Below are 15,791 nucleotides of genomic sequence, written 5' to 3'. Positions count from 1 at the left end.
AAACACTGGTCTCCCCCCGTGAAATCTGTATAGTATAGGGTAAAAGTACACAAAAGACCAGATTTCACGGGGGGAGACCAGATTTCATGGTCCGTGACACATTTTCATGGCTGTGAATTTGGCAGGTCCCTAACTATAAACCATGTTTTCTAAGTCTTTAATCTTTCTCCTAGCTCTTCTCTGAATTTTCTTCAATTTATCAACATCCTTCTTGAAGTGTGGACACCAGAATTGGACACAGTATTCCAGCAGCAGTTACACCATTGCTAAATAGAGAGATAAAATAACCTCTTTATTCCTACTCAAGATTCCCCATGTATGCATCCAAAGATCGCAGTACCCTTTGGCCCGTAGCATCGCATTGGGAGCTCATGGTCAGCTGATTATCAACCACAGCCCCCACATCTTTTTCAGAGTCAGTGATTCTCAGGGTAGAGTCCTCTGTCCTGTAAGTATGGGCACATTCTTTGTTCCTAGATGTATATTGTGACAAGAGTCCTGCGCTTATTGGCGGATTTGCTCACCTCAGTGATCTTCCCCTCTGGTGGAACCCACAGTCTGGGTCAACTCCTCCTGTGTCTGATCAGGAGTTGGGAGGTTTGGGGGGAATCCAGGCCCATCCTCTACTCTGGGTTCCAGCCCAGGGCCCTGTGGATTGCAGCTGTCTATAGTGCCTCCTGTAACAGCTGTATGACAGCTACAACTCCCTGGGCTACTTCCCCATGGCCTCCTCCAAACACCTTCTTTATCCTCACCATAGGACCTGCCTCCTGGTGTCTGATAACGCTTGTACTCCTCAGTCCTCCAGCAGCACACCTCTCACTCTCAGCTCCTGGCACCTCTTGCTCCCAGCTCCTCACATGCGCACCTCACTAACTAACTGGGAGGCTTTTAACTAGTTCCAGCCAGGCCTTGATTGGCTTCAGGTGTCCCAATCAATGTAACTATCTCCACTGCCTTCTAGAAAGATCTTAATTGGCCCCAGGTGTCTTGATTAACCTGGAGCAACTGCCATTTGGTTGCCATGGTACCAGGGAGGAGTTTAGCCTGGGGCTAACATACCTGTTCCTCACTACTTTACTGCAGCCATCTGGCCTTGCCCCATCACAATATGTTTACATATAGCCCTATTAAAACACATACTGTTTGCTTGTGCCCAGCTTACCAAGCAATCCAGATTGTTCAGTGACCTGTCCTCGTTATTATTTTCTATTCCCACAGTCTTTGTGTCATCTGCAAACTTTATCAGGGATGATTTTGTTTTCTTCCCGGTCGCTGATAAAAATGTTAATAGCGTAGGACCAAGAACCAATCCCTGTTGGAACCCAGTAGAAACGCACTTGTTAGATGATGATTCCCTGTTTACAATTGCTTTTTGAGCCCTATCAGTTAGCCAGCTTTTAATCCAGTAGTTCTCAAACTTCTGTTTGGTGACCCCTTTTACACAGCAAGCCTCTGACTGCAACCCCCCCTTATAAATTAAAAACACATTTTTTAAATTATTAACACTTATAAATCCTGGAGGTAAAGCAGGCTCTGTGGGTGGAGGCTGACAGCTTGTGACCCCCCACGTAAAAGTTGAGAACCCCTGCTTTAATCCATAATGTGTGCGGTGTTAATTTTATGTTGTTCTAGTTTGTTAATCAAAATGTCATGTGGTACCAAGTCAAACGCCTTACAGAAGTCTAAGCATATTACATCAACACTATTACCTTTATCAACCAAACTTGTAATCTCATCAAGAAAAGATACCAAGTTAGTTTGACAGAATCTGTTTTCCAAAACTCATGTTGACTGGCATTAATTATGTTACTTTCTTTAGTTCTTCATTAATTGACTACATCACTGTGACAGTTCTTGGACTGAGTCATCTCATTACTCCTGCCTCCAGCAAGAGGGAGTCCTACTTGTGCTTAGCTGGGTATCAGCTCCCTGACACCATCAACCTGTCAGCCACACAAGCATAGGTGTAGTTTGACTGCTATATTTGGGGGGGCAATGTGTGCATGTACATGCTTGTGCTGAAGCCAGTTCCCTTGGTTCGCTGGCTCTCCCCACTCTCACCTTCCCCATCCTGGAGTGGTACCTTGGCTGCTGGTGCTGGGGAGAGATGGGCCAGCTTAACGGGGGATCCCCAGCTGCTGCTCTGGTGACCTGAACGTGGGAGCTGTGGTCACTCCGGCACCAGCTGCTGAAACGATGCTGCTGCTCTCATGCCTCCCAATGCTGCTGTAGCTGCCTTCCTGCCTCATCCCCTCGACGTTGCTCTCCCCACTGTCCCCTGCCCTTATCCCCCTTGCCCCAATGCCCCATCCCTCATCTCCCTTCTCTTCCCCCTTCCTTTCCCACTCCCTCTTTCCATCTTCCCACATTATCCTACATTATCTTGCCTGGGATCGATGTCAGAATGACAGGCCTATAATCACCCGTTATCTTGTTTGCCATTTTAAAATATTCTGTAGATATTTAAATATTCTTTCTTTCAGTCTTCTGGAACTTCCCCAGTGTTCCAAGACTTATTGAAAATGAGCTTTAACAGTCTAGTGAACTCCTCAGCCAGCTCTTGTAAACCTCTTGGATGCAAGTTATCTGGACCAGCTGATTTAAAAATGTCTGACTTTAGTAGTAGCTGTTGAACATCCTCCTGAGATACTAGTGGAATGGAAAGTGTGTTATATGATATGACTACAGCATCTGTTTTTTCCCCGAATACAGAACAGAATTTTTATTGGACAATTCCACTTCTTCTGCATTATTATTATTATTGATAGTTCTATCATTTTCATCGAGTAATGGACCAATACCATTGTTAGGTTTCTTTTTGTTCCGAATATACTTTTTAAAAAAAACCCAAAAAAAACCCTTCTTATTGTTCTTCACTCTGCTGGCCATAGAGTTCTCCTTGTGTCCCTTATGATTTGTCTACCATTCCTACATTCTGATTTATATTCATTACTATCTACTTCCCCTTTCTTTCATTTGTTATATATTATTGTTTTAAAAAAATTTATAGGTGCCTTCACTTCCTCTTTAAACCAGATCTTTTTTTAACCAATACAGCTTGCTTCCTCGATTGTGGCTCTTTGGGCATCTAGTAAAGTGTTCTTAAACAATTACAAATTATCAGTCACATGTTTCTGATTTACATTTTTCCTCCAAGATGATTTGTCTCATAATTGTTTTCAGCTTTGTAATATTGGCACCAACTATATATACTACTAATCTGGACTTCATTCTGTTTGCACATTATAAATGTGATCAAGTCATGATCACCTGTACATAAGCAACCATTAATTTTTAATTCTGTGATCAGTTCCCCCTTATCAGTTAAGACAAGGTCTAATATAAAATTTCCCCTGTGTTGGATGCCACACTTTGAGTTCGGAAATGGTCATCTGTAATATTTAGAAATTCTAAGGATGTTTGAGTACTGGCAGCATGAGACCTCCAACACGTGTCACTCAAATTGAAGTTGCCCATGATCACACACCTTTTTCCCCCCCCTAACATTATAGATAGGTGCAAAGAAGCTGGTCATCCTGTTCTCTTGTGTGATTTGGTGGTTGTAACAGACACCAATACCCCATCTTGTGCTTTATCTTCTAGGACATTGATCTAAAAGCATTCAAGAAACTTTCTTCTGAGTTATCAGTGACTCGGAAACAAGTAATTCCTTTTTTGGCAGAGCGTGTCACTTTATGAATCCCTCTGAAGTTTTCTGCAAGTCAGTTTTTATGGAGTTAAGGAATCCTCCCAAGCTGAATGTGGACTTTCAGAACTGCGCATAAATATCACGCACATTAGGAGAGCCCTGCCTCATGCAAAGTACTAAAGGTCATACACAATTCAGGAAAGGTTGTCTCCGGCTGTTTTGGATTTCCTAATCCCTGTAAAAGCAGCAAGGGCAGTGGCTCTAGTGGCACCTTCAAATGTCACACAGTCTTGTGCATTAATCATAGGTATGGGGAGTCAGACCTCCAGTTCCATTTCCACCTCTGCCAGTGACTGGACGTCTTACTTACAGACATTTACAAATGTTATTTGGGTAGGCCTCACAACACCCTTCTGAAGTAGATAATTATCATTAGCTTTATTTTACTAATCACATATGGGAAAACAGAGGCTAAGGGACCTACATGTGGAATGCTAATCTAATGGATTAGGCTAAAGTGCAATGTTTCTCAATCTTTTTGTGCTGGTAACCCGCTTTGGACTTAAAAAAAAAAAAAATCGTGACTCCCCTAGAAAAAATTGCGACAGCCTACCTTAAGATCAGGGCTTCAGGCTTCGGCCCCCAGGACTGGCTCTAGGCACCAGCAAACCAAGCTTGGGGTTTGCTTTGGCAGTTGCGCTCTCGGAGGTGTGGGGTTTTTTTGTTTTTTGTTTTGCTTGGGGTGGCAAAAAACCTAGCGCTGACCCTGTCGGCTCCCCATGTCTCAAGGCACGGCTTCAGCCCCACCGTGGCTTGCAGGCACAGGGCTCAGGGCTTCGACCCCCATGAAACATGTAAATTGGCTTTGCAGAGCCCCCTGTGGTGTGGGGCCCCAGGCAATTGCCCTGCTTCCTACCCCTTAATGCTGGCCTTGCTTGCAACCCCCTAAATCCCTCCAGTGACCCCACAGGGGGTTGCAACCCACACGTTAAAAAACACTGATCTAGTGGGTTAGATCTGAGATCTGGAGAGCTGGGATCGAAGCCTGGTGTTGACACTTGTTTTATGTCTTAGGCAAGTCATTTAGATTTTCTGTGCCTTTGTATTCCCATATGTAAAATGAGGATACTTATTTGCCTACCTGGTTATCTGCTCTCTGCCCTTCCATTCTTACCAATGTTCTGTGCCTTTTTGTCTTTATAACTTGACTGTTGAATTCCTTGGCTTTCAGATATCAGCTGTTAAAACTACAAACTTGTATAAGTTTTCTCTCTTAAAATGAAGATTTCCTCTTAGAAGTGACTATGTAAAAATAGAACCTTTGTAAATCTACAGGTCTCCTCTGTGTGTTTTTTCAGACTCAGGACTGCTGACTAAAATACATTTTTATTCTTGTTAGTCCTGCAGAGATGTCCCATGAAGAGGGCATTAAGTGAATTCTGTTCCTTCTTGTGTGTTATCAACAGAGAGTTGTTTAATTGGTTCCACTTAGTTACCTTGTGAACCCACAGAAGACAATAGGGTTGCATAGATGTCACTGACGGCTTCATTTGGACTGTTGAAATTTACTGGTGAGACAAGGTGGGTGAGGTAATATCTTTTGTTGGACCAGCTTCTGTTGGTGAAAGAGACAAGCTTTTGAGCTATACAGAGCTCTTCCTCAGGTCTGGGAAAGGAAACTCAGAGTGGCACAGCTAGTCACAAGGTTGAACAAATAGTTTAGCATGAGTAGTTAGCCCATCTTCTAACGGTGAAGTGGCTTGTTAACGCCCCTGTAGTCATAGGACAAAAAGGGGGGTTAGTGAGTTACAGATTGTTGTAATAAGCCATAAATCCAGCATCTTTATTAAAGTCAGGATTTTTAGTGTCTAGCATCAGGCTCCCCTTTTGAAAGTGTTGTGCAGGTTTCCTTTGAGGATGAGGACTGATAGGTCAGACACAGAGTGATCACTCTGTGAAAAGTGTTCACCCATAGGTGATGCGGGTTTGTTTTTTTTTTCATGTCTTTTTAAATTTTTCTCTGTGAGCTCATTCAAGAGCATAGTGATTGTCTGGTTTCACCCACATAGTCGTCGTTGGGGCATTTAGTGCACTGGATGAGGTACACAGTAGCATGTGTAGGATCCATGGATCTTGAAAGGTGTGTTGTGGGGGATGTTGATCATTGTAGCAGTGGAGAGATGTCTGCAGGTTTTGCATCTGTTCTGCTAGGGTCTGGTCATGGTCTTAATAAAGACACTGGATTTATGGATTATGACAACAATCTGTAACCCACTGATCCCCCTTTTATCCGATGAAGTGCCCCGTTAACACCCCGTAGTCATCTTGAATGGTCCTTTAGAAATACGTGTTGAACGATCTGTTTAACCTTGTGTTTAGCTGTGGCACCTTTTCCAGACCTGAGGAAGAGCTCTGAGTAGCTTAAAAACTTGTCTATCTCACTAACAGAAATTGGTCCAATAAAAGGTATTACCTCAACCACCTTCTCTCTAATATCCTGTGGCCAACAGGGCTGCAAAAACACTGCATACAACAGTGAAATTTACTAGTGTCTGTGTATGAGAAGAAAATAATGTAGCTTAATTCCCAGAGCACAAGATGAGTTTGCAAGGCTGGTAGAAATGAGTAAACAGTTTTAAATGTAAACAAATGTAAACACCTGCAGATATGGTGTGAGAGAAAATAAAGCTGAAGCCCCACAGTACCATTGTAGAATAACTTTTCATGGCAGAATTGCACTTTGTTATTCTTTTAAAGCATTAAACCCACCTTAATAAAGCCTGTTTTGGTCTGGGAATAAATCATTTAGAAAGATTAGTGAAGCAACTCGTAGTTGTATAAAATAGTTGACAATAGTCCCTTCTTAAAAGTTCACAATTCTCTCTTGTGTTCATCTGTGACTTCAGTTCTGTATTTCCTTATTATAGCAGTTTCTTATGTAACCTAAGACTTTTCCTAGACTTCAGTAATGGTGATATCTGCTGACCATTTAAAATATACCTAATTTCTCGGTCATTTGAATGTTGAAATACTCTCTTCCCTTATCCCTAGCAAATGAACTGCATTTAAAAAAAAATTCTTGCGCTTCACCAGAAATATTTTGTCTCACTTTATTAGTAATGAGGCAAAAGAGAGTTGTGAAAAATCTAAAACTCCGAGTAGAAGAAATTCAAGAACAGAGGAATCTGCTGCTTCACAGGAAACAGTAGAGAATGGACAGCGCAAGAGGTCCTCCAGGCCATCATCTGCCTCTAGCACGGCAAAAGGTAAAATGCACAGCCATTCTTACTGTGGAGTGGGCAGGAAGTGAAGTAGTTTCCAAAATAATAATGTCATTTGAATAAGTGCACCATGCCTATGGTGTTCAGTGTATGCTCCTAACCCTAGAGTTAGTACTGATGAGTTAGAGACCGGCTGGAGTTTCGAAGTTTACATAGTTCAGTACCTGCAGTAAATCTCTTGTATGCAAATTTTCTACTGTAGTTTGTTTTCTGCAGTAATCATTAACATAGCATTCAAAAAAATCTAGTACTCTTGGCAGTAATGGGCAGACATTGAAAGAAGCGTACTCAGGCAAGACAGTGACATTTTTCCTACAGTCTGAAAGAAGTGAGACAAAAGCTTATGTCTTCTAGTGTGTGATCTGCTTTCACAAATCCAAATGGTCTTGTTATGCTGCTCAGGCATGCTTAGAATGCTGCCTCAATTACAGTCTGAGTTTTGTGTGCTAATACACAGATCCTCTGCTGTTCTGTCCAAGAACATGTGAAATCCTAAAGTTACAGATATTAACCCATGGCATCAGCAGTTGCAGGAGTGTCTTATTTCTCTAAGGGCTATGGTCAGGAACAAAGTATGCAACATTTGTGTGGCACATACATGTTCACTAGTAGAATGCCTGGTTCATGATGTCAGTGACTGGGACATGAGTGGTCAGGCCTAGTGGTTGGAGTCACAGGTCAGAGACCAGATGCCAGAGCTGAGGGTCGGAGCTGGGTTACCTGGAGTGAGGCAAGGCTGGGTCAAAGGCAGGAGCAGGGCTGGGCACAAGCAGCAGGTACAGGAGCTATCGCAGCCATGGGTGAGTAACTGCTGAACTGCTTCTCATTTTTTCCCATTGATTTAAGAACACCACATCCCCAAATGACAGTAGCTATGGGTAGGTCTCCTCTTACTACAGCAACCGAAGGGGTTTTTCCATTGCTGTAATAGATCCACCCCTTTGAGAGGGCATATGTAGATGGATGGAAGAATTCTTCTGTCAGCCAAGCTGTGTCTATAGTGGGGGTCAGGTTGACCAAATGACATTGCACAGGGCCTTTTCGCAGCCCTGAGTGAGATAGCTAGGTTGACCTGTTTTAGGTGTGGACCAGGCCATATGTTGACATAAAACATTCTTCCTTCAACATAGCAGCCTCTACACTGGGAGTTAGGTCAGCATAGCTACGTCAGTCAGAGTCTGGCTTTTTCACACCTTTGACTAGCATACCTACGTCCACCTAACTTTTAAGTGAAGACTGAGCTGAAGGGATCAGTCTCGTGTCAGTAAAGGTCTGGTAGGTTAGACTCATGTAATGATGTAGAGAGAATGTCAGGAGGATTTTTCAGCCAATACTTTAAAGATAACATATAGAACATTAAGAAATAACAGATTTATAATGAAATGAAATTGATCAAATTAAATTCAGCAACCTTTTCCCACACTGGAAACATTACAAATGTTTACATTTTTACCTTCAAAGTGTTCCAGAGAGCACTTCCAGCTAAATACAGAACTGAAATGAGTATAAAAAATTGCATTGAGGTATCTATGTATTCTGCGGTCCCATGGCCATGAAATTCACTTCCTGTAACATAATTGTGCTCCAGAATCTCATCTTTCATTTTAAAAATTAATGATCTTTGATGGTTTTAAAGAAGTTTGAAAATGTGAACAGACTGTAGAATGATACAGGGATGTCTTCATGAGTTTGAGGCAGCCTGAAACAATAGCTTTGGGAGGTGTAACCTGCCCCATTCACTATAGTAGATTAATTCTGAAACCTAAACATGACAGACAGACTAAGGCACTTTAAAAACTAAAAATGTGGGAACACCATAAAATAAATGGTATTTACTATCAGAATAAACAACATGTTTGTTCCACTATTTGTTTTTCTATTAATGAAATAAAAACCTCCTTTAAAAAACAAACAAAAAAACCCCATGTATCTGAAGCTGCCACAGAATCTAGGTCCAGCTTACCAAATTGTACACAAGGGCTTGATTTCCTTTCCCCCCATTTAGATGATTGGGCAAGTTCAGGACAAAAATGACAAACAAAAACCCAAGAATTTTTCATGGGAAGCCCTCTATGCCTGTCATGACTAGCTAGGGAACTGATGGAACCTGAAGACGTTTGTAATTTGTGCATACTCCTGTCTGTTCTACCTTTTAAGAGTGAATGAGAACTTTTTTTTTTAAGTGTAATTATTATTTTAAATGCACTCAGGAATGTGTTAGGTGCCTTTCATTACAAATAAAACACAATCCATGCACTAAGAAACATACAGACTGACTTCAGACACTGTGCAGTGAGGGATAGGAGAGTTCTCTAAACAAAATCTAGTGCATAGTAAGATGGAGTAAAAGACATTGTTGGAAGAGAGATACTTTGCTAGTTCTTGTAGGCATTTTGGAAGAAGTGGTTTTACCCAGGAAGGATTTAAATGATGGGAGGGTTGTTGCTTTGCAGACTAGCTCATTTGTGCAACGCCCTTGCTGAAAGGCAGCAAGGTAGAAGCAGCCCAAGGACAGTGGTAGAAGTGGGCAAACTGAGTCAGGTTTACATGATCATTACATATGTAGCACACACTAGTCTGTAGTTTTGGGTAGTGACCGGTGTTAGAATTCCAGTAATGTTCAGAAGACGTTAGACTATTGGCTCCAAAAGTGAGTGAGTGAAACAGTACTGCATATAATGGTGGAAGTTTGCCATTTATTCTACCAAACACCAGAAATCCTATTTAATACAAACAGAAAACAAACTGTACAGCTAGTGTTGCTTGTGGCCAAAGGATATGAATGCTGCATGACTGCTTGGAGCTAAACTCAACTGACAGGTACTGATTTCTAGGAGCAAAAAACTCCAGTTGGTATAAATCATGCCTGTTAGTGCCATTCACTTTTGAGTAGAGGCACTGAATAGATACCCTTGAGAACTATTGGAACATGTCTGGCTGCAGCCTTTATCATTGTCGCTTTTGATTAATCAAATTTTTGTAATTTTTTATTCATGCTGACTTTAATACAGTAACATTTAATGGGCAAAACGACGTACCATTGTGTTTTATAGACTCAGATTTTTAAGGCCACAAGGGACTAGCATGATCATCTAGTCTGACCACCTGCAAATCGCAGGCCACAAAAACCTCGCCCACCCACTCTGGCAATAACCGCTGGCTGAGTAGCCCTCAAATCTTGATTTAAAGGCTTCAAGTTACTGAGAATCCACCATTTACTCTAGTTCAAACCATCCAGTGACCCGTGTCCCATCCTGCAGAGGAAGGGAAATCCCTCTGAGGTTTCTACTGGTCTGAACTGGGGGAAATTCCCTCCCAACCCCAGGTATGGCAATCAGTTGGACCCTGAGCATTTCAGCAAGATCCAAAAGCTAGACATCTGGGAAAAAATTCTCTGGCTGTTGGATTTTGCTGAAATGCCATATCTGGGGTCAGGAAGGAATGAGTGGGTGAGGTTCTGTTGGGGACTCAGAGCCCTCCCCATCTAGAGTCCCATCTCTAGCCATTGGAGATCTTTTGCTAATAACAGTCACAAATGAGCCATATGCCATTGTAGGCAACATCCTCATACCACCCCCTCCATAAACTTATCAAACTCAGTCTTGAAACAAATTAGTTTTTTTGCCCCCACTACTCCCCTTGGAAGGCATCTGACGAAGTGGGTATTCACCCACGAAAGCTCATGCTGCAAAACGTCCGTTAGTCTATAAGGTGCCACAGGATTCTTTGCTGCTTCCCTTGGAAGGATGTTTTAGAACTTCACCCCTCTGATGGTTAGAAACCTTTGTCTAATTGCAAGCCTAATCTTGTTGATGGACAATTTATAACCATTTGTTCTTGTGCCAACATTGGCCCTTAACTTAAATAACTCCTCTCCCGCCCTGGTATTTATTTCTCTGATGTATTTATAGGGAGCAAGTATATCTTCCCTCAGCCTTTGTTTTGTTAGGCTAAACAGGCCAAGTCTCCTCTTGTGAGGCAGGTTCTCCATTTCTGTGATCATCCTGGTAGCCCTTCTCTGCACCTGTTCCAGTTCGAATTCATCTTTCTTAAATATGAGAGGCCAGGATTACACACAATATTTGGTTTTTTGCTTTGTTGCCTTGCAACACTGTTTTTCCCCCATGGTTTTAAATTGCAGACTGTTACCGAAGGACAGTCTTCAGAAGACATTGTAAAGAGGCAAAGAATCATCACAAACGTTTACAATGTTGTATTTAGTTAAAATTGTAAGGATGTAGGTTTCCTTAGTCCCTGCTCAATATTTTTCTTACTGCTTTAAAGTGGAAATTGTGAGTGCACTTGAAATGTCCTCTACTTTCGCTCTAGCTTCTGTAAGTACTTCTGTTTCCTCAGCTGAAGTGCTACAGTATTTGTAACTTGCAATGCAAGTTATTAGTGAAGCATAGTGGATTCTCCCTACAGTAGCCATACATTAAGCAAAAGCAAGAGTTTCATACACAGTTGTGTTACATCAGGACTCAAGCCCTCTCTGTAGTGGGACCAATAGATTCTGTACTTAAGGCACATTTCAAAAAACATTCATTTTTTTTCCTATTGCACCCATCTCTGGAGTGCCTAAGCACTGCACGTGTAACTGTGTAGTTCAAGTTCTTCAAGCCATGTGTAATGTTTCCTGGATTTCTTTTTGTGGTAGTGCTTTGCAAGATGGCAGAATCATAACTAGAGCTAATACAGTAATAATACTTACACAGCATCTTTCAGCCAAGGATCTTAGAACTTTGCAAATTTTAAGCCTCTGAACATCCCTGTGAGCGGGGAAGCTGTTTGCACACATCGTTGCAAGAGAAGCTACTGAGAGTTTATTATCATTATTTATTTGGGATTGTCCTATCTGCCTAAAGGCCTCAGTCAGGATCAGGGACCCATCGGGTTAGGTGCTGTAAAAACTCAAGATGAGAAACAATCCCTGCCCTGGGGAACTCTGTCTGAATTCCCCTCCCCCACAGTATGTTTTTTTAACATGTGTTTAAAAAAAAAAAGCAATGTGTGTGCCTCTCTTGAAAGGCTTACTAGCTTAGCATCCACAGGTTTTTCCTTTTAATTTCAGAAACGAATGCCAGTGCAATGCAGTCTAAAAGAAGAAAATCCAAGTAAAATACTGCATGGAAACACAAGACTTGCAAATGAGTGTGAATTTACCAATAGCAATTTTGAGTTGTGATTTTTCTTTTTTTGAAAAAATAATAAAATTATGTACAGTAAAGTCATCTGAATATTATACTGTTCCCAGTAAGTGAAAGATTTTTTCTAAAAACAAATAAATGGATATAAAATTGGGTTATTGTTAAACCCTCTGGTATTATAAGATGAAGTCCAGAGTTAGTGCATTAGGCTAATGTGTTGTAAGAAATGCAAGGGAGGGAAAGACAGTTGTAAACTTATTTCTAAGTTTCCACTTTTCATAAAAAAAAAAAAATTAGATTACAGGGTTGCTATTTTTAGGTATTAAAATGATGTATTGTGCTGTTGTTTTAAGTACTGTATGTGAATAGCAGTAAGAGGGTTACAGGCAAACCCAGTCTAGTTTGGAAATGTAAATAATTTTATTATAAAGTAGATCTGATGTATTTGTTGTAGAAACGGACCAGTGAAATACAAATAAATTGAAGGGTTTGTATAATGTGGAATCCCTAATGCTCTAAATAAATGTTATTGTCCTATAATTTGGGTTGTATTATTATTAGCAGCAGCATACTGCTGTACAGGGAGATTGAATGGATTACTTGAAGCTCTAGGCATACAAGCTCCTTATTTGGAGCTTTAAAGAGGAATTGTTTAACCACAAATGAATTAACTAGTGCAGCTGCTGTTGCAAAGCAGGAAAATATTCAAAGCCTACTACCCCAGTCTTCAGGTTGCATTCATTTAATATGGACCGAGGTGCCCCAGAAGATAGCTTTCTCCATGTGGAAGTGTTCACCAAGAGGAAGATACTGCACAGAAGGATGTGGTCTGGAGACTTTCTGAAATCTGGTACCTGGAAGTTTTATCTGGGTAAGTATTCTGTGCTCAGTAGTGACTTGTTCACGTGTACAACACAAGAAAGTAGGCCAGCATTCCTGTGCTGGTAAGCTTTCATGGTAAGAAATTGTCTATACTACCGTAGTAAGTCTACCTAAGTTATGCTACTCCAGTTACGTGAATAATGTAACTGAAGTCGACGTAGCTTAGGTCGACTTACCGCGCTGTGTTGCCGGGAGATGCTGTCCCGCTGACTTCCCTTACTCGGGGAGCTGGAGTACCTACCGGAGTTGTCTGGAGAGCACTCTGTGCTCAATTTAGGGGGTCTGTGCTAGACCTGCTAAATTGACACAACTGCATCGATTGCAACAGTGCCGATCCAGGTAAGTGTAGACATGGCCTCAGACACAAGTCTTCCTAGGTTGCCTGTTACCTTGCACACAGGTGATTTTGACAAATATTGCACCTTGTAAAAAATGGTCTGTGGAACATAAAGTGGCAAATAAGCTGTCTTGTGCCAAAAATGCCAAATGTTGATTGGTCAGGAGCTGCCCCAGAAAGTTGAACTTTTTGCATATAAAACTTCAGAGGGAAAAATTCTGCCCTGGGCTAGGGCCAAAGGGCAGTAGATGTTCCCTGTGTTCTAAAACTGTTAACTTCCCCCAGAGAGCCATATTCAGTCATGCTCTTTTGATACCTTGGATTATTGTATAAAATCAGTTTCTCCCCCAAAATGTCTACCCAGTCCTGATGCAGGGATATTGAAGAGCCAGCGGAAGGCAGTATGGCTCACAGAGATTTTGCCAAAACCCGGAAAAGGGGCAATTATTCTACCTTTTCACTTCCAACCTCCACACTTCTGCTTCCTTGAAATCCTACCATCTTCAACAAGTTAAGATGTAAAACTAAACTATTTTAATAATTCTGTGTTTTCCTACTTATAAGATCACACTGCACTGGATTTTGTTCTTATTGAAGTTGATGGCAAAACTCCCAGTGACTTTACTGGGATCAGGATCAGACCGAGGAAGAGCTCCACATGTTACTTTCCCTAAAACCTTTGTGTAAGTGGGAACCCTGGGTTTATTTATAGGTTCAGTAAGTCTTGCCTTACATTTTATTTGTTATGCTGGTGAAAACTCTTGGGGTGATATTTGTGGAAACTGAGCTCTACTTTTTCCACAAGAACGGGTGCAAGTTGTGTAATGGCAGTGCAGTCTTCTCCACACAACCCTACCAATTGGCCTGAAACTTGAGGGACCAGACCTATGAGGCAGGGGTAATCTGGTCTCTTACCATGCCATTCTTGGCCTTGCTGCTGAGATTGCCAACAAGGGGGCCAGTTATGGTGAAATTTTTTATGAATGGAAGCTGGAGCAAAACCACAAGACTTAGAGGCCACTAAACCACCCTCAGATGGGAACCATTTTGGACACTTTTGACCTTGAGGTGAGAAGTGCTGTATCTCATAAGTCATTCAGTACCCCTAAATTCTGTGAGAATGGCTGTGACTTAGTCCCCTTTTTTGTTCTGGATATCTAATATAAAACATATCTCCTTGTTCCTGAAGCACCTCTCACCACTGTTTGGAAATCCTAGACTCTGTGACAGTGGGTAACTCAACCGGCACCTGTGGTTAGGATTTCCACATATAAAATGTTGCAGAATGCGTCTTTGGACTGGAGGGTTCTGTTCTGACTCTAGGGCAGCTAGCTGTCAACATGTTGCAAATGTTTAAACCGCATTCTACATGACGTAGACTCCCTCTTTCTTCTCCGCACCCTTCTGGGCTGGGGTGAATGGTGCAAGCCAGCCCTTCGCATTATGTATCCCTCCGTGTGCTCTGTAGGTGAGGGAAGCTGATGAACCTCTGCTGGTATAGCTAATTTGGGATTTACAGAGGCTGGAAGTTGTTTGATCAAAGAGGTAGCCTTGTGGAGGTGATCAGCGTATGGTTGCCACCTGGCTTGTGGGAGAGGAAAAAACAAATCTAGTCTGAGTTTCCTACCAACCCTTCTGGCTCATTTATGTAGGGAAATTTACCAGTATTACTAGACTCATCTAATTTTACTGCTATAGTCAGTCTGCTAGCTAGTGTCCAGTTCATTCCTTTCCACCCTGTCACTGAGGTTTGTCTGCTTTGCATCCTTTCATCTCTATGCCATTTTCTTTGCCTTCTCCCTTCCATATTCAGCCTCGCCAACTTTGTTTCTGATTCCTGCTCCACAGCCGAGGGTGCTGCCTCTCTGCCAGTGAGTCCAGTGTGAACTCTGGAGAACGGCACTAAGCCCAGAGCCTCCTGTAAACATGCTAAAATGAAATCCATCATGTGTTGTGATAAAGATAAACATACGATTGTGCGGAGATAGCTTAGAAATAAAAACCTATCCCCTACTTTGGATGGTTGCAAAATTCTGCAGCTTAGTATCCTTTTGTTTAAGGACAGTATTCGCCACCAAGCCTCAGAAAAGGCCGTTAGTACGAAGGCTGTTAACTCAATTTAAGGTCTCCTGCCATTGTATACAGACTGAAATGTGCTGTATCAAAAATGCATCACTTTGAGCCGAAGGCTTTTATTTTAACATCTTCCAACAAATTCCCACTGTCTGCATGGACAAGAACTGTGATTAGCAGCATGACCCTTTACTACTTTTTATTTAAACTTCTTGCAGGCTTGTGACATTGAAATCCTGTGTTCTGATCTGTACTGACATGTAAAACGCTGGTGCTTCCCTCATTAGGGCAGTGCTTAACCATCCTCTGGGAACAAACACTTGCTACGTCAGTGAAAGACGCTACTGGATTTTGAATGGTGGATGTAACCAGTTTTACTGCACCTGGTTCCCTTTATGATTTAAAACACACACACAAAG

At 41.8% G+C, this 15,791-nt stretch overlaps 1 protein-coding gene and 1 long non-coding RNA gene across 5 annotated transcripts in view; one reads left to right on the top strand and one right to left on the bottom strand.

The window, feature by feature from the left end:
* LOC120380555 overlaps positions 1-2,269 on the bottom strand; it is a 35,372-nt gene extending 33,103 nt beyond the window's left edge. Inside the window, exon 1 of the long non-coding RNA XR_005587800.1 lies at positions 2,087-2,269. This is a non-coding gene — a long non-coding RNA (uncharacterized LOC120380555). The remainder of the gene's footprint in view (positions 1-2,086) is intronic.
* Positions 1-12,620, top strand: part of NCOA6 (nuclear receptor coactivator 6) — a 73,327-nt gene extending 60,707 nt beyond the window's left edge. For all 4 annotated transcript variants that reach the window (XM_039498359.1, XM_039498360.1, XM_039498361.1 and 1 more), the window contains 2 exons: positions 6,770-6,918; positions 12,005-12,620. In XM_039498359.1, the coding sequence (XP_039354293.1) occupies positions 6,770-6,918; positions 12,005-12,051 (196 nt within the window). In that variant the 3' untranslated portion in view covers positions 12,052-12,620. The remainder of the gene's footprint in view (positions 1-6,769; positions 6,919-12,004) is intronic.
* Positions 12,621-15,791: the final 3,171 nt, after the last annotated feature.

This window comes from Mauremys reevesii, linkage group 13 (genome assembly GCF_016161935.1).
Source record: "Mauremys reevesii isolate NIE-2019 linkage group 13, ASM1616193v1, whole genome shotgun sequence".
Classification (NCBI taxonomy): domain Eukaryota; kingdom Metazoa; phylum Chordata; order Testudines; family Geoemydidae; genus Mauremys; species Mauremys reevesii.
The sequence above is the reverse complement of the archived record's forward strand: the minus strand, read 5'-3'. Positions and strand labels throughout refer to the sequence as shown.